We start from the raw sequence: 19667 nt of genomic DNA on the forward strand, positions 1-19667 counted from the left end.
TTAATCCTTTATATAGTTTATATAATAACCACTATCAGATGTATAATTGGTAAGGGCCATTTCCCTTTCTGGAACCTACCACTTTGCCCAAATGATGGTGTCTTTTGTCATACAGCTTTTCAGGGTCCATTAGGTCCCATGTATTAATTGTTGGTCTTTTCCTCTGACAATGAATTAAAGCTCATTCCCTGACTTTCTCTAATATTACACTCTTGTGTTGAGGTTGATGATCCATTTGGAGTTGAGTTTTGTGCAGGGCAGATCTATTTGGATTCTTCCACACACAGCCATCTACTTTGACCAGCACCGTTTGTTGAAGATGCTGCTTGTTCTCTGGTGTATACTTTTGGCTTCTTTGTCAAAAATCGAGTGTTCATAGTTGTGTGGACTTATGTCTGGATCTTCAGTCCAGTTCCATTGATCAAAGTGTTGGCTTTCATGCCAGTACCATGCTGTTCTTATTACTATAGTTGTGCAGTACAATTAAAATCTGGGATGGTGGTAGCTCTAATAGTTTTTTTATTATTCAGGATTATTTTAGCTATCCTGGAATTTTAGTGTTTCCATATAAAGTTGGAGATTACTTTTTCTTTTTTTTTTTCTTTTATTTTACAATACCATTCAGTTCTACATATCAGCCATGGATTCCCTTGTTCTCACCCCTCCTGCCCGCTCCCCTTCCCCCAGCCCACCCTCCATTCCCACCCCCTCCAGGACAAAGCCTCCCCCGAGGACTGAGATCAACCTGGTAAACTCAGTCCAAGCAAGTCCAGTCCCCTCCTCCAAGACTGAGCCAAGCGTCCCTGTATAAGCCCCAGGTTTCAAACAGCCAACTCATGCAATGAGCCCAGGACCTGGTACCACTGCCTAGGTGCCTCCCAAACAAATCAAGCCAATCAACTGTCTCACCTATTCAGAGGGCCTAATCCAGTTGGGGGCCCCTCAGCCTTTGGTTCATAGTTTATTTGTTTCCATTTGTTTGGCTATTTGTCTCTGTGCTTTATCCAACATTGGTTTCAACAATTCTCGCATAAACCCTCCTCTTTCTTGCTAATTAGACTCCCGGAGCTCCACCAGGGGCCTAGCCATGGATCTTTGCATCCAGATCCCTCAGTCGTTGGATGGGGTTTCTGGCATGACTATTAGGGTGTTTGGCCATCCCATCACCAGAGTAGGTCAGTTCCGGCTGTCTCTCGACCATTGCCAACAGTCTATTGTGGGGGTATCTTTGTGGATTTCTGTGGGCCTCTCTAGCACTTTGTTTCTTCCTTTTCTCATATTCCTTGTTCTCCCTCTCTGTTCCCACAGGCTCTCTTTCCCTCGACCCTTGCCCTTCATTACTCCCACTCATGTCCAGGTTGTTCATGTAGATCTCAGCCATTTCTCCGTCATTGGGCGATCCCCGTGTCTTTCTTGGGGTCCTGTTTTCCAGGTAGCCTCACTGGTGATGTGAGTAGCAGTCCAGTCATCCTTGTTCCACATCTAGTATCCTCCTATGAGTGAGTACATACCATATTTGTCTTTCTGAGTCTGGGTTACCTCACTCAGGATGATTTTTTCTAGATCCATTCATTTACCTGCAAACCTCATGATGTCATTGTTTTTCTCTGCTGAATAGTATTCCATTGTGTATATGTGCTACAATTTATTTATCCATTCTTCAGTTGAAGGGCATCTAGGTTGTTTCCAGGTTTTGGCTATTACAAACAATGCTGATATGAACATAGAGGAGCAAGTGCTCTTGTGGGATGATTGAGCATTTCTTGGGTGTATACCCAAGAGTGGTATAGCTGGATCTTGGGGGAGATTGATTTCCAATTTTCTAAGAAAGCGCCATATTGATTTCCAAAGTGATTGTACAAGCTTGCATTCCCACCAACAGTGGAGGAGAGTTCCCCTAGTTCCACATCCTCTCCAGCATAAAGTGTCTTCAGTGTTTTTGATCTTAGCCATTCTGACAGGCGTAAGGTGGTATCTCAGAGTTGTTTTGATTTGCATTTCCCTGATGAGTAGGGATGTTGAGCATTCCTTAAATGTCTTTCAGCCATTTGAGTTTCCTCTGTTGAGAATTCTCTGTTTAGTTCTAAAGCCCATTTCTTAATTGGACTGTTGGGCATTTTGATGTCTAATTTCTTGAGTTCCTTATATATTCTGGATATCAGTCCTCTGTCAGATGTGGGGTTGGTGAAGACCTTTTCCCATTCTGTAGGCTATCGCTTTGCCTTGTTGACCATATCCTTTGCTCTATAAAAGCTTCTCAGTTTCAAGAGGTCCCATTGATTGATTGTTTCTCTCAGTGTCTGTGCTACTGGTGTTATATTTAGGAAGTGATCTCCTATGCCAATGCGTTCAAGACTACTTCCTACTTTCTATTCTAGCAGGTTCAGAGTAGCTGGATTTATGTTGAGGTTCTTGATCCACTTGGAAGAGATTACTTTTTCAATTTCAATGAATTGCATTAAAATTTTGATGGAGGATTGCAGTGAATCTGTAAATTGCTTTTGGTAGGATGGCCATTTTTACAATATTCATCATGCCTAATCCACAAGCATGGGAGATCTTTTCATATTTTGATAGCTCCTTCAATCTCTTTCTTCAATATCTTAATACATAAGTCTTTCACTTGCTTGACTAGAGGTAATCCAGAATTTTTCTTTTTTGAGGCTACTATGAAAGGTACTGTTTCCTTGATTTCTTTCTCAGTATGTTTTTCATTTGTATGTAAGAAAGCAACTGATTTTTGTGAATAATTTTGTATCCTGCTACTTTGAAGAAGGTGTTTATTAGCTGCAAAAGCTCCCTGGTGGAATTTTTAGGGTCACTTATGTATACTATCATAGCATCTGCAAATAAAGATATTTTAACTTCTTCCCTTCCTATTTGTATCCCCCTTGATCTCCTTCAATTGTCTCATTGCCTCTAGCTAAGACTTTGAGTACTATATTGAATAGGTATGGAGAGAACAGACACCCTTGTCTTGTTCCTGATTTTAGTGGAAATACTTTAAGTTTCTTTCTGTCTAGGGTGATGTTTGCTGCAGGCTTGCTGTAAACTGCCTTTATTATGTTGAGGTATGTCTTTTGTATATGTAGTCCTTCCGTGATTTATATCATGAAAGGATGTTGGACTTTGACAAAGACCTTTTCTATATCTAATGAGATGATCATGTGGTTTTTTTATCTTTCAGTCTGTTTATGTGGTGGATTACATTTGTTGATTTATGAATTTTGAACCATCCCTGCATCTCTGGGATGAAGCCAACTTGATCATGGTGGGTAATCTTTTTGTTGTCCTTTTGGATTCAGTTTGCAAGTATTTTATTGAAGATTTTTGTATCTATGTTCATAAGAAATATTGGTCTTATTTTCTTTCTTCTTTTTTGGGGTCTTTGTGTGGTTTTTGTATCAGAGTAAGTGTGGCCTCATAAAAACAATGAGGAAATGTTCCTTCACTTCCTATTTTGTGGAATATTTTGAGGAGTATTGGAGTTAATTCTTCATTGAAGATCTGAATAGAATTCTGCACTGAATCCATCCAGCCCTATGATTTGGGGAGGGTTTTTTATTTTTTATTACTACTTTATTTTTATAGAGGCTATGGGTCTGTTTAAATTGCTTACTTGACCTTGATTTAACTGTAGTAGGTCATAAATATCAAGATGTTCATCCATCTCTTTTAAGTTTTCCAGTTTTGTGACATACAGATTTTTAAAGTATGTCCTGAAGAGTCTCTGAATTTCCTTGGTGTCTGTTATTATATGCAATTTTCATCTCTGGTTTTATTAATTTGGATCTTCTCTCTTTTAGATAATTTGACTAAGGGATTATTAATCTCATTGATTTTCTCAGAGAACCAACTCTTCATTTCATTGTTTCTTTGCATTGTTTTTATTGTTGTTGTTCCGTTTTGTTAATTACAGAACTAAGTTTGATTATTTCTTGCCATCTACTCAATTTGAGTTTTATTACTTTTTTGTTATGGAGATTTCAGGTGTATCACTAAGTTACCAATATGAAATGTCTCCATTTTTTTTAATGTAGGCACTTAGTGCTATGAATTTTTCTCTTAAAACGGCCTTAATTTTGTGCCATAAATTTGGGTATATTGTGTTTTCATTTTTATTCAGTTCGAAAAAGGTTTCAATTTCCTTCTTGATGTCTGCTTTGGCCCATTTTTCATTAAGTAGTGAGTTGCTCAGTTTCCCTGAAGATGTAAGCTTTCTGTTGTTTCTGTTGTTGTTGGTATCTAGCTGTAATCTGTGGTGGTCAGGTGGGACCCAGTATGTTATTTCAGTTTTCTTGTATCTGCTAAGACTTTCTGTTTTGGAAAAGTTCCTTGAGCTGCTGAGAAGAAGGAATATTCTTTTGTGTTTGAGTGACATAGTCTGTAAATATGTTAGGTCCATTTGGTTTATGATCTCTTTTAGCTCCTGCATTTCTTCATTTAGTTTTTGTCTCGATTACCTGCCTATTGCTTAGAGTAAGGTATTGAAGTTACCCACTTTTACTGTCTGAGGGTCAATATGTAATGGTAGCTGTAGTAGTGTTTACTTTATGAAATTGGTTGTCCTTGTATTTATTGCATAGATGCTAAGAATTGCAATATCCTCTTGGTGAATTTTTCCTTTGATGAGACTATAGTATCTTTCCCTAGATATTATTATTAGTTCTTGTTTGAAATCTTTTTTGTCAGATATTAAAATAGTGAAACCTGCTTGCTACTTAGGTCCATTTGCCTGAATTACCATTCTTCCATCCTTTTACCCCAGGTAATGTCTGTCCTTGATGATGAGGTATGTTTCTTGGATGAACAGAAAGATGAATCCTATTTTATAATCCAGTCTGTTAGTCTGTGTTTTTTTTTTAAACTGGGGAATTGAGACCACTAATGTTGATAGCTGTCAATGAATAGTGTTCATTCATTCCTGTTATATTTTTTTGTTATGGTGCCCCCTCCAGTTTGATTTACTGTTCTAGGATTATTTATTCTTTGTGTCCTTTGGGTGTGGTTAGCCTTTTCAGACTGAAGATTTCCTTCTAGTGCTTTCTGTTTGTGGAACTGGGTTGGTAGATATAAATTACTCAAGTTTGGTTTTATCATAAAATGATTTTCTTTCTCTGTTGCTATGATAGATAGTTTTTGCTGGGTATAATAGTCTGGCTAGTATCTGTTTTCTATGAGACTTATAGAACATCCATTCAGGCCATTCTAGCTTTCATAATTTCCACTGAGAAGTCAGGTGTTATTCTTTTATTATTATTATTATTTTATTTTATTTTACAATACTATTCAGTTCTACATAATAGCCACAGATTCCCTTGTTCTCCCCCTTCCTGCCCCCCTCCCCTTCCCCCCAGCACACCCCCCTCGGGAGGAGATGGGAATGGGGGGTGTGCAGGTGTTATTCTAATGGTCCTGATTTTATGTTATGTCATCTTTTTCCCTTGTAGATATTAATATTCTTTCTTTGTTCTGTACATTTAGTGTTTGTATTATTATGTATTATGGGGAATTCCTTTTCTGGTCCTGTCTATTTGCTATTCTATATACTTCTTGTACTTTGATAGATACCTCCTACTTGAGGCTGGAGAAATTTTCTTCTATGATTCTGTTAAAAATATTTTCAATGACTTGGGTTTCTTCTTCCCCTTCTTCTGTCCATATTATTTGTAGGTTTGGTCCTTTCATAATATTCCAGGTTTCCTGGATGTTTTGTGCCTGGATTTAGTTATCATTCTCTCTCTCTCTCTCTCTCTCTCTCTCTCTCTCTCTCTCTCTCTCTCTCTCTCTCTCTCTGATTAACATTTTTCTTTGACTGTGCTATCCATTTATTCTACCTTGTCTTTAATACCTAAGATTATCTCTTTCATGCCTTGTAGTCCTTTGGTGAAGCTGAGGCTTACCTCAGAGGTTTTTGTTTGCTATCCTAAGTTTTTTGTTTCCAGGTTTATTTCAGTTTGGGTTTTCTTTAGTGATTCTATTTCTTTGCTAAATTCTACTTTTATATTTTGAACTCTTTTCATTATTTTATTCAGCTGCTTATTGTGTTTTCATGATCTTCATTAAGGCCTTTATTCATGTCCATTTAAGGCCTTTGAATATGTTCATGATTGCTATTTTAAAGTTCTGTCTTGTGCTTCAGCAAAGTTGCATTTTTCAGGGCCTATCACAATAGGGCTACTGGGTTCTGAAGGCAGCATGTTGTCTTGGCTGTTTGTGTTTGTGTTTTCATGCTGGGATCTAATCTAGGCGTCTGGAGTTTCTGAGGTGGTAGTGCTGCCATCAGCTCTTGTCTTTGTTGGGTGGCTGTGCCACTCTTTGATTTTTGTCACCTACTCTGTGTCCCAGGTGAGTGTTGTGGCTGTTGAGTCCCTGGTAGAGAGTGCTTCTGCAGGTCACCAGGTGACAGAATGGAGTGGAGATGAGCTCGGAGGAAAGGCTGAGAGAGTCTGCAGGAAAGAAGCAGCATCCCCACCGAGAGGTGGGGTCCTCAGAGAACAGAGGTAGGGGAGAAGAAGGGGATGTAGGCAAGCTGCAATGGAACTAAAAGTCTAGAAAGACAAAAACAAGAGAGCTATGGTACCTTTGGTCTGCACCAAGTGCCACGGGACTAAGAATAAGTCTGAAGAGATCTAAATGGCCACTGCTACAAAGTATTTCTCCATATGAGCAGCTGATGCAAAGAAATGGAAATGGGCTAGAAGGGAAAGATGAAAGGACTGGTGGGAAAAAGCTAAGTGAATCCTGAGTTCACCCTAAAAGATGGAGTTACCAGGGAATGGAGCCCACTGTTTAAAGTGTTTCCTAGCCATTTTATTTTCTTTCTTTCTTTTCCTTCTTTCTTTCTTTCTTTTCCTTCTTTCTTTCTTTCTTTCTTCCTTCCTTCCTTTCTCTCTCTCTCCATCTTACTCTCACTCTCCCCCTCCCTCCCTCTCTCTCTCTCTCAGCATTTTCTATTCTGTTCCAGAGCCCATTTTTTAATTGTTCATTTTCTTAATGTTTAACTTTTTGTGTTCTTTCTGTATTCTAAACACTAATACTTGTTGAATGTATTGCTGGCAAAAATTTTCTCCCATTCAGTGGGTCTCATCCTATATAAAGAACTACAGGCAACGAAGGAACACTGAAAGCAGGAGAAGTAGTCCTCCGGGGAAAAAGCACACTATTGGCTATTCAATACCAAATGGTCAGCCCTGAAAACACACATATAAGAAGTAACATTATACAGACTGAGTAGTTTGTATTTATGTATATGAGGAATATATGTGTGTGTACATATATGTATATGAGGAATACATTTATATGTATAAACAATTAATGAAAAAAGAGACCATGAATTTGAAAAAGAGGAAAGAGAGTTATATGGAAAGGTTTGGAGTGATGAAAAAGAGAAGGTGAAAATGATGTAATTATATTATAATCTCAAAAGGTTTGGAGTGATGAAAAAGAGAAGGTGAAAATGATGTAATTATATTATAATCTCAAAAGATGAAAAATACTTTATAATAATTGTTTAGGTTTGAATTTGATCTAAATGAGTACATTTTTATTTTACTATGGCTTGTTGAATCCCATTGCAGAAGCTTAGTTTAAAACAATGATCACCTATAGTTTTGATTTAAGAATTGGGACCAATTTTATTCCAAATCATGATGCATTTAATCTAATTTGTATTCTTGCATGATAGCAAAAGATCCTCTACTTCTACCTATTCCTACCATTTGCAAATTCTCCTTTGTGCACCGTCCACCCAAGGCCTTCCTGAGGACTATATGTGCCAAAACTCCTACTCCCTCTTTGAGGTCTCCACCTTCAGTAGGGGTCGTAGATTCACCTTGCCAACTTCTGGCTCCCACTGTCTAAGAAGCCCTGTGTCTCACCAGACTCCTGAAGATTGGTTGTGAGATTCTTCTAAATTTTATAAACAGTCTGGACTTACAAACATCACTTAGCCTGAGCTGAGCCAGGACCATTTTTGATAACCCATTTGAACAACCAAATTGAATTACTCCAAGATTTAATCCTAAACCCCTTCATATAGTGTACAACCTGACAACCCAGAGTAACAGGAAACAGATCCAAACACCCACTCAACAAAGAAGAGACAGGGTTTTCTTACCAAGAAACACTAACAACCTAACTTCAGATGCTTAGATCCCATTTCAAAAATAAAAACATGACCAACACAGTAAGCCTCTTCTACAAACCAGTACTCCTATAGTAATGCCCCTGAGAAAGTAACTTAGATGATTTTCAAGACATTGATATCAAAATACCAATAATAAGCATGATCAAGGAACTCAAAGAGGGAATGAATGAATGTCAGAATGAAGACCATGAAAACAAAACACAAAAAAGTCGAATACAATAATAAAACAATCCAAGATATGCAAATAGACTTTAAAAGGAGAAGTTTTTAAAAGGCCAAAAGAAATAACCCTTGAAATGAAAAATCAGAAAATCAAGCAAAAACGTCTTACTCCAGAAGGAAGGAACCTGGGCATAGTTATCAAATCAAAGCAAAACCAAAGTCCAGCAGTGTAAAACCCTCACTGTTGGTCAGCTGTGATTCACTCATGAGCTACTGGACTCCAAAGGGCTTTATTTCTTCAGCTCTATCATTGGCAGCATATGCCGATTGTTTTGTAGACAGAAGACACCTCCACGTCACAGATGCTGCTGTCCTTGGTGGTCATTCCATGGTACTGGCATCTCAGAAATGCTAGAGTCTTCACTCAACTGGGCTGTACCTTTAGCAATAGCCTTCCCTGGACTCTTTTCAGAGACTCTGAGCCTGCCACATGGTACTAAGCCTCAGCTTCTCTCCAGGACCCCTTAAATTCTGGAGTTTCTTCTTCAGCTGAGGCTGCACATTCACTAATCGCCTCTCCTGGACTCTCACAGAGCAAAGTCTCAACTGTTCTCTATGATTATTTCATGCCTTCAAAACCAGTACCACCTGGGAGGCTCTTACATACTGCCAAGTTCAGCTGCAAGCATTAGATACAGCTTTCATCCCCTCTGTACCAGGACTTCTGTGTGCTGACTCTTAGGATATACTCCCAGTAGATTGCATCTCAGTAATGCTGGTATTTCTTAAACTGCCACTAATTTCTCAGCTTCAACTAACCACCATCAATTGTCCCAATAAAGCAAATGTTTTACCTCAGTGGTTCTTGTCTCATTCAGCTCCAGATAACCAGAAACCACAAAGCTTTAACACAAAATATCACACTAAGAGCCTCAGTTGAGTCTTTGCTTTCCTCTGAAACTTAACAATCTAGGCCCAAAACACTAAAGAACATGCATTCTTCTTAGGAGCCCATGGTACTTTCTTCAAAAGATGCTACTTATTAGGAAAATTAAGTCTCAACAAATATAGGAAATTTTAAATCACAGCTTGAATTCCATCTGACTACAGTGGAGTAAAGCTGAATATCAGTAGCAATAGAAACCACAGAAAGTATACAGTCTTGTGGTAACTAAACAACACACCATTGAAAGGCAATTGAATGAAAGAACTTGATTCAGTGATTAAGATCACTTGATCCTCTTCCAGAGAACCAGGTCTGATTCTCAGTACTCACATGGTGTCTAACAACCATTTATAATGCCTGCCTATAGCCAAATCATGTGGAAACCTTTTCCCAATCTGTGTTGCCTCCTCTCACAGACTCTAGGCTGTTTCAAGTTGACAAAAAACTGGCCAACATAGCATGTCTCTAAAATTACCCACAGTCATTTCACCTTTTGGATTATAATATCACCTTCACACTAATATCTTAGCTACATCAAGGTAATATTGGATCCATATTTGCTCTGCAACAACCAGTCAAGACTTTATTCCATGATACCCTCTTTATATGATATTAAAAATAAAATCAGCAAAATTTGAACAGAAAGCTATTCCAAAAGTGTAGTAGTGGCACTTATATCCTGGTAGTAACCAATAGCCACCTAACTGAACTTAAGGCCCTCCCTCTCATTATGAAGGAATTCATCCTGGGACTGAAAATTAGCTGACTACCAGTAGCTGTTGAGGTGGTGGCACTATTCCCAGTCCTGAGGTTCCAGGATCATTTCAGAAGAGAGGGTGGGGAGAGCCAGAGGAACAGGTTGCCAGAGGAACAGGACTACCGATTGCTTTTTTTTCCTTTGGCAATTTACATAGCTTCTTCTGAAATTATGAGAGCTAATCCTCAGGGAGGAAGCATCCAGGTCAGTTCCATCTGGATTCTTCCAAGTCTTGTATCTGAAGTATGTGATACCTTCAGGTCACTAAGGGCAATGCAATAGCCTGTATTGTTTGGGTGGGGTCTTCTTGATTCCCTTGACTAATAACTCAAATGAAGATTTCCCATACCTGGTATTGGTGCTTTTATTATGTAGTCTATGAATTTTGAGGAGAATATTATCACCCCAAGTGGTGTAGCTTCAATTAAACTATTATACATATAAATATTACATATGTATAAAAAAGTATTATACTAACATACATTATTATATTATGTATATTAAAGAATACACAATGTATACTATTATAGTGTATATGTGTGTGTGTATGTGTGTGTGTGTGTGTGTGTGTGTCTGTCTGTCTGTCTGTCTGTCTGTTAGAGATAGGCCATGAAGTTGAAAAGGAACTGGGGAGACATTGGAAGAGTTGGTGAGAGGAGAGGTGAGAAATGTTGATACAGAATTCATATATGAAATTCTCAAAAAGCAAAATAAATGTTAAATACATGTAATTTGAAGTAAAAATAAAGTATAGGATTCTTATGTCTCTTTCAAGCATCTTTAGTGTTAATTATCTGTCCTCTCTTTTCTTAAATCTCCTTCTGTAATTGCCACCCACCCAAGGCAAGTCTCTCTCACCAGCCTTTTCCATTTCTAATGGTAATTTAATCAAATGTACAAGGTCCTGATACATGATTTTTATTCAACTTGTGCTGATTTTATTTGAATATCAAAGATTAACACTACTTTTTACCTAATCAAAATTTGATCTTATACAATTCCACACATGTACCCAGTGCATATTGACCCCTCTCAATCCCTACCCTCCCTTATCTGCCTACCACCCATGTCCAACCCCTTTCCTCCTCACAAATATCTCCACTTTCATGCCTGTTGATTTGGGGTGAGGGGTGTTGTCATTGTTATTACCCACTGGGTTTAACAAGGGCCATTGTCATGACCATGGGAGCCGTCCATTGGAACGTGGTATGATCATCGGGCATGTACAAGAGAAAACAAGGACCCTTCCTCTCTCAGAATCCACCAATAGCCAAAGTTCTGCAGTAAAGGGTATAGTCCCATAAGTCCCACCCACTTCCATGACTGATTGTTAATATGTTGGCCTAGTGAAGATAACCACTATTGTTGTGAAGTAATGATTTTCACAATTATATCAAGTCTAAAGGATAGTATTTCACAGCCTTTTGTCCTACCTTCCAACTCTTACATACTTCTCATTCCTTTTTCTTCAATGTTCTGAGCTTTTCTAATATCTAAGGGAAAATAGAATTGTCTTCCCTCATTTATTAGTGAACAGGTCTGACAGCATTACTAAGGCCAAGGCACGGGGACTGGGAACTGGCCAGCCTTGGAACCTCTCACTTAGTTAATATGATATGGTTTCTCCTTGCAGCATTTCAGTTTCGTGTCTTTGCCAACTGATGTGCTGGAAATTGAAGTGAAGGACAAGTTTGCCAAGAGCCGTCCCATCATCAAGCGTTTCTTGGGAAAGCTGTCAATGCCTGTTCAGAGGCTGCTGGAGAGACACGCCATAGGGTAAACTGTGACTGGGGTGGCTATGCTTCCATTATAGGCCGCCTCCAGGAAGGCTTGTAAGCTCCATTATAAAGTCTTAAGGAAAGACAAACTGAGATGGTTTCCAGTTCTAAAGCTTCTCCCATCAATATCATTTCCTGAGTCATGATATTCAATTCAATCATTCCCCTTCTTACTAATGTATAGTTTTTATAATACATATTAAAGAGTATAAAAAGTCATAAGACAATTGAAAAAATACACATTTTCCTGAATAAATAGAAATTTGAAGTTTGCCTTTGCTACGGAAAGTATTTCATTCTTTCACCTGTCTTGTATGTAGGATTTAACCACAAACTGCATTTCTATACCCAGATGAAATGTTATGTTTCTTGGGTAAAATTTCTCAAAATATGCTATTTGCATGAAATTCTAGATGAAAATTTGAAAGCACAGAGTCTCAGGGAATGACAGCAATTATTTTGGTTGCAGAAGTCAATTGTATATGAGAATATGCTTTGTGTTTTAAATATTTTCCACTCATATTCATTCATAGTTTTTATTAAAATGAACTATGATCAGATCATCTCTTTGAATTATGTGTATTTCCTTAGCTAACAGCACTGCATTTGGAAATATTAGCATAGGGGGGTTGGCTATAAGCATATCATTAATATGATATGACTCAGAGTAATATCAAAGGAATGAAAAATATTATCAGACATTTTGGGTAATTTAATTTGAAGTTCTCTGGGGATTTGTTTAGTACCTGACAGCATGTGTGTAGCTGTGTGCTCATAAGGATGCCATTAATTCTCAAACCAAAGGAAGCTGACATATATGGAGCTACTACCCCATGCCAGACTATGTTCCCACTGTTGTTTATGTTTGTGAATAAACAAGACCCTGGTGCATATTGCCTAACATTATCACTGGCACACAGAAAGAACTTAAAAGGGAATGGTGTTCCTTATGACCTTTTTTTAAAAAATTTGGTTCTCATAACACGTCTACAATGAAAGCATTATTGCTTCTCCACATAGGAAAGTGAGACCTATGAGGGATAAGTCAAGGTTAAACACACTTGCTTCTCTCCAAAGACCAAGTACAACCTCTCCCCAAGAGACGCTTCCTGCAACTGATTGTCTAGTTTGTTATGGACATGCCTTTCATTCCTCTCCTACCCTCACAATGCTAATGCTCTGCTGGGTGTGGGGCAAGAGGACAAAAAGGGGTTTGGCAAGATGTCTGATACTCTAGGGGTAAGCACACCTCAGCCTAACAGATACCCAGTTACATCCTGCTGGCTGAACTCTCTGGCTCATTACAGCAACAGAGAGGGCTCACCCACTTTCCTATACCAATTCCTTTTTTTAGTATTGACATGCAGTGCCAGCCTTTCACTGTGGAAGAATGTATACCCAGGTAGGAAAAAAATTGAGGTAGAAGAGGGTCTCCCCTAACCTGAGCAAGGTTAGTTTGATTTTCCTAGTGGTCTTTCATCTTGAAGAAAGGGGCAGCAGAGATGAATACAAGCAACAATAAGCCTTGGTGGGATTACTCCCCACCACCTCTGATGGGATGACACACTTACCCTATTGGGTTTGGAAGTTCTCCAACTCCTACTCTTCAACTTCCTCCTGCCACTCCACCTCCTCTTCCAAGGCCTGCAGCATCCATCATCCGTAGGGACCACTTCTGTAATGCTGCCCATTATGGATATATCCAACATAAGTAGGAACAAATTACTGGGCTATGGCCATGAGGCAGCAAATGTTTGACTTGAGCCATGGTACAACCCCAGAATACACACACACACACACACACACACACACACACACACACTATTTCCAGTCTTCTTTTCTTTCCTTAAACTGTGGTAATTTCAATTGTCTTTTGGCCTCTAAACTCAACTCTAATCTTCAATTTGGGAATGTCACTGACTACCTAGGTCATTATTTACTGGTCTTTCCTTATTCTCCAGCCAACTGTTAAAGGCAGATTCTGTGAGGTACATGTAGACTTCAGCCTGTAGGACACAAAGGTCAACTTCAGCCTTTTTACATGGCAGGATCTCGGAAACTACTTGGTTTCTGAGTGGTTGAAAGCAAAGAAAGGAAATCTTAGAAAGTGAGTGCAAAACATAGTAAACTTAATTACCATGTCACATATGATCATCTTTAATTCTCACTTCAATTAAGTTTTAGATTCAGAAAGTATTTCTTATGATCATAGTGGACATACTTCAAAATATTAACCAATATCCCCCCTTCCTAAATTGACAGAACTTTCTTGTTAATCCAATTATATCTCCACATAATATTTTAATTCTGACATATAATGAATTCTGACAATAAATACTATGCCATGCTTTATTGAGGAAAATACTAAATTAATACATCATTGAACTATTTTATTTGTTTCATAATGTCAGTTTTTCCTAAGGAAACTTTTAATACTAACAGCCAATGACTTGTGTTTTTATTTGAGTATCACAAATGAATTAGTGGAGTGAATATAGAGTAAACAACTGGCTATGGAATGTACCATTGTTCATCCCTGGATCTCCCAAGGAAGTACATTCCCTAATTTGGCCAAGGTAGCCAGAAATTGCTTTGTAAAAACTGTATTGCCTGTGAAAATATATCATTACAACTTTCATTATAACATTCCCTGGATAGATTATTTTCAGTAATTTAAAAAGGTATTTTGAATGGGTATGGCACCAGAATCCAGAATAGTCTCTATTCATGGTGCATCTGGAAATCAAGGTCAGTGAACACGTCTTGTTTTTGCTCCATCCTGTAGCTTTCCATAGCTCAGCACAGGCTCTCTAGTAACTATCATGGCATCTATTTTTATACACTACATATATTCCTCCCAACATATTTTGGCATATCCATTGCCAGGGGCATATTTGGAAATGACAATGTCCACAGGAAGATCAAGCAAAGACATTTACAATTTTTGTCCTTTCACCTTCTATATAACACATATTATCAAACTTAGTCTGTGAAGGGAGTAATAGTTTAAGATTTACAGGTCACACAGTCTCTGTCTAAGCTGTTCAGCTCTTCCACTGTGGCAGAAAATAGCCATAGGCAATGTGTAAGCTCACGAGTGTTGATGGACACTTAAATTAGAATTTCACATAATTTACTTTTCTTTAAGAGTTTCCCCCAAAATATTTAAAAATAAAGCTCATGGCCATGCCAAAATTTAAAAAAGTGATGACTAAATATGAGGTGTTGTTTCCTGACCCTTGAGTTAGAATATTTAATAAGAATTTCCTTGTACTTGACCCAACATATGTACCTTGAGGTGCTAGCCTATGTCCCCAGAGAGACCTTCACTTCCTGTTACAGTGGTTTCTCTGAGCTTGCCTGTCCCACCAGCTAGTTTAGAAAGCACACTGTGGTCTTTAGCAGGATAGTTCAATACAAAATCTGTGATGGTGCTTATTTCCTTCTAGGGATAGGGTGGTCAGCTACACACTTGGCCGCAGGCTTCCAACTGATCATGTGAGTGGACAGCTGCAATTCCGATTTGAGATCACATCCTCCATCCATGCAGGTACTTTCAACCTGATCTTCATGTCGTGTTCAAGGCTAGTGTTCTAGTGTGGTTCTTTTCTCTAAAACACAAATAACCATAGTTATTTCCAAGTGTGTTATAGGCTTTGTAGTTCTCTCATCTCCATCTGAGTCCCAGAAGCCAGGGACCTATTTTAAAAGCCAGGTTTGCTAGCTCCTTGGTTAAAAGGTTCCTCTTAACCCCCGTCACCCAAAGATAGTGGTTGCACAGTAGAATAAAGGTCAACAATGTGATACAAACTGTGTCTTATTATTTTACTGCCAGAACCTCACATAGGAGATGCTCAAAAGCTGTTTAATCACTCTACACATGAGTGAATGAATGAATGAATGAATGAATGTGAAGCATCCCTCTCTACCTAGTAACTAGTTATAGATTGGCTCTGAGCTGAAGAATGACATATTGCTGAAGACCTACAATTATACAGTGACTTTTAACAGTATGGCAGGGAATATGAAAATTATAAACAGAAATTTTCAGAACCGTCTTGTATTCATTTTCCATACCAAACCATATTTCCAAACAATAATGATGAGATGATGACTCAAAATCCTCCTTTTTCTCTTTTCCACACACCCATACTAAATGTAAACCATGCTGAGAAATGTTGTCATCTTGAACCAAATATATGATTTGCTATTAAAGCTAATGAAGCCTCTGAGAATTTAGAGGCTGAAGTTTATTGCTACCCAATCACCAAGCCCCAGTATACAACTGGGCTGTAAGAAGACACTTGTTTGATCCTGTCACACCCAACCTTTTGCTGTTCTAAGACTGACCCTTCAGTGTGTGCAGAAAGAGCTTTATGTTTTAGCAGAGAGATCATTTTCTTCAAACAGGGAATTGCACTGATGCATTTGAAGTGGAATGCCAATCTGATCTATTTCCAGCCAAGTAGGTAAGGTTAAACAGTGTTTGCTTCTCCTTGAAAGGTGGTGTGGTTGGAACACTTAGTTTCCTGTTGTTAAATACTTCAGGTGACTATGAACGCAACCCAGCCCTTTGCTTTTCTGTTGCAGCTGAAGAGCCTGACTTAGCTATTCTATCATCTTGCAGGATGGTCCATGGGAAATGTTTTAAACAAGTGCAATCAACTTGTCTAGGGTTTTTAAGGAATTATAAACACTACTGCCATCCTCATCTCTGAATGTCACTGTCTGTAACAAACATTGTTGATCTCTGAAACTGGGTAAAGCTCAGTTTGGGACATTAAAAATTTTTTCTTAGCAGTCTCTTGAAAGAGAATTTTAAAATAGTAGCCTTGCTGAAAGTGTCATTAACATAAAGGGCACTCATTACAGAATTTTCTAGTAGCAATATAGAGAGCGAGAAGCCCTCATCCACTCATCTCCAGTATCTTATATTAGAGATCCTTTGCCATGTTTTACATGTGCCTACACGGAGCACTAGCTCCCATGGCTCGTCTGGAAAGAATGACATAGTTTTCTTCTTGCCAACAGATGATGAGGAGATCTCTCTGAGTGCTGAGCCTGAGTCTGCAGAAATACAGGACAGTGTCGGGAACAGTGTGGTGGAAAGCAGCAATGGGGAACCTCCTGGAGATGTTCCAGAAAACTCCAAGAACTTGAATCCAGAGTTGCCAAGTGAAGCGAATGGCGTGAACAGCTCAGGAAACCAAAACCAGGAGTATGCCAGGCCACTTGAGGAAGCCGCAGGTACCATGGAGGCTGGAGATGGTGGTTCTTTCTCTGAAGAACCCGAAGGGGCTGAAGAGATTCCAGACCCGGAGCAACGTGCCACCCAGCCCACTCTGAGTGCAGAAGAAGTAGCAGAGGAACTTCACCTGGAAGAGGATCTGCCACCACCGCTGTTGCCAGAAGACAGTGCAGCCCCAGGTAGCCAGGTAGAAGAGGAAACAGTGCCAGAAAATGGAGCCAGAGAGGAGGAGATGCAAGAGAAGGGCCCAGATGAGGAGGAGGAGGAAGAAGAGGATGTTTCTGCCCTGGAGCAAAGAGAGCCTGGACTGCAGCTGAGGGCCTCGGTGAAAAAAAAAAGCAGACCATGTTCCTTGCCTGTGTCTGAGCTTGAGACAGTGATTGCATCTGCCTGTGGAGACCCTGAGACCCCAAGGACACACTATATCCGCATCCATACCCTGCTGCACAGCATGCCCTCGGCTCAGAGAGGGAGCACCACAGAGGAGGAGGATGGCTTGGAGGAGGAAACAACCCTAAAGGAGTCCTCTGAAAAAGATGGGCTCAGTGAGGTGGACACAATAGCTGCTGACCCGCAGACCATGGAAGATGGCGAGAATGAGGGGGCTACTCTATGCATGGCACCCTCTGACGGCTCTGGGGGCCACGTCTCCAGTTTGTCCAAAACTATTGGTGCTGGGCAGGATGGTGATGTACACCCCAGCACTGGGAGTGAGAGTGACTCCAGCCCCCAGCAAGGAGCAGACCACAGTTGCGAGGGCTGTGATGCCTCGTGCTGCAGTCCCTCGTGCTACAGCACATCGTGCTACAGCAGCTCTTGCTACAGCAGCTCCTGCTACAGCAGCTCCTGCTACAACGGCAACAACCGGTTTGCCAGCCACACACGCTTTTCCTCTGTGGACAGCGCCAAGATCTCCGAGAGCACCGTCTTCTCTTCGCAAGAGGATGAGGAGGAGGAAAACAGCGCGTTCGAGTCGGTCCCTGACTCAATGCAAAGCCCAGAGCTAGATCCTGAGTCTACGAATGGGGCTGGGCCTTGGCAGGATGAACTGGCTGCCCCTGCTGGGAATGCAGCAAGAACTGCTGAAGGTCTGGAGTCCCCCATGGCAGGTCCCAGCAATAGGAGAGAAGGTTAGACTGCAAACCAGATCAGTGAGAATAGGGCCACCACGATACTAAGACACGAGCCTCCCCCTGTGGAGGTGGAGGGACCAGTCTCAAAGGGCTAGTCTGGATGCACATATTCATGCTGTTGTCTATGTGTGTGAATTTCTGGCACAATTTGTCTCAAATTCACACCAAGAAATACAGCTAGTAGGATGTGAGTGGCTACCTACCTGTGTGTGTGCTTCTTTTTGTTTTGACTAAGGACCAGAGCTAGTTGGTACAAGGTAGCTTCCTGATCTTAACAGTAACCCCAGGGGTAAAACTAGTATCAAATGACATAAACATTAAATCATGGCAGATAGGCATTATCATCAGCATTAGATAGCAAATATATTGAGTTCCTAAAACACATTGAAGATCAGTGACAGATATGAGTAATTGCTGAAGAACATGGAATCTTCCCCCTGGAACACTCTGATAGCTCTGGGGGCCACTCCTCCAGTTTGTCCAAAAGCACTGGCATTGGCCAGCATGGCAATGCACTCTGTACATGGATAGATGACATGTCTTTTTCTTCTTTCTACCAGCCCAATTCCTGTTATAAGAGTTGATTTTGTTTTGTTTTGTTGGGTTATTTTAACCACTGGAAAGGAAGAACAGCATTATTAACCAGAGTCTCTTGGGTCTGAGCCCAGGTCTTGACATCCCTACCAATCAAGGTTCCACTAACTAAAGACACCATGAATAGTGAAAAGCAGAAAAAGAGGGTTGTCACATTGGAAAAGAGGACTAAAAGGTTCAGTGGTACACATTAGGTCCGTGTTTAGGGTCTTGACAGAAGGTTTGAGTTTAGAGTCGTGAATAACTAAGTGGTTTATGCTAAGGGTTAGTCCCACCCATCATCATTGTCTAGCTTTCTCCCTCACCATAACTGTCTCCTGGTTCTCCCTGAAGGAAGGTCTGACAAGTTGTGAAAACTGTCTGAAATCTGCCAGACACAGGCTCTCTCTCAGGCCAGCAACAGGCCTCAGCCTTTTCCTTCTAACATGGAATTCCTAAAGAAATTCGAATTTCTTGGGTCCATTGTTTCAAGTCTGTTAGTCAGATTGAGGGTTATAAGTGTCTTTCTGGAATATCTTCATTTCTGCCAGCACAGTTATAGTGCAAATACATAAAGTCTCATGTTACAAATAAAATTCTAATCCAAGGGCTGCCACCTTTGGTTTTAAAATGAATTGCTCATTCCACATAAATCCAAACTGACACTTATTAAACTAGTATTCCTTACCTAAGTTATGCTTTTTTTTTTACTTCTATAAAATTTTTACTTAAAACTCAATTTAAAATAGTTATCAAAAAAAAAAAAAACTGCAGATAAGTGAAAGGATCAGAGTTAGATGGTCACGAGTTCAGGTCCTGGAGGCAAGTCCATCATGCCACTTCCTCGCAAAATACCTAACTGCTCTGTATCTCCACTTCCTTGTGTGCCAATGGGTATAATTGTACCATTGACCTCAGGGC

At 39.8% G+C, this 19667-nt stretch overlaps 1 protein-coding gene across 7 annotated transcripts in view; it reads left to right on the top strand.

Annotated features, from left to right (window-relative positions):
- The window catches only part of Hecw1 (HECT, C2 and WW domain containing E3 ubiquitin protein ligase 1), a 282149-nt gene that overhangs the window by 177894 nt on the left and 84588 nt on the right, over positions 1 to 19667 (top strand). For 5 of the 7 annotated variants that reach the window (XM_028859893.2, XM_028859900.2, XM_028859887.2 and 2 more), the window contains 3 exons: positions 11648 to 11790; positions 15242 to 15342; positions 16824 to 18170. In XM_028859893.2, the coding sequence (XP_028715726.1) occupies positions 11648 to 11790; positions 15242 to 15342; positions 16824 to 18170 (1591 nt within the window). The remainder of the gene's footprint in view (positions 1 to 11647; positions 11791 to 15241; positions 15343 to 16823; positions 18171 to 19667) is intronic. The other 2 variants (XM_028859908.2, XM_028859932.2) reach the window with 1 other exon arrangement.

The sequence above is a fragment of the Peromyscus leucopus genome, chromosome 5, assembly GCF_004664715.2.
Source record: "Peromyscus leucopus breed LL Stock chromosome 5, UCI_PerLeu_2.1, whole genome shotgun sequence".
Classification (NCBI taxonomy): Eukaryota; Metazoa; Chordata; class Mammalia; order Rodentia; family Cricetidae; genus Peromyscus; species Peromyscus leucopus.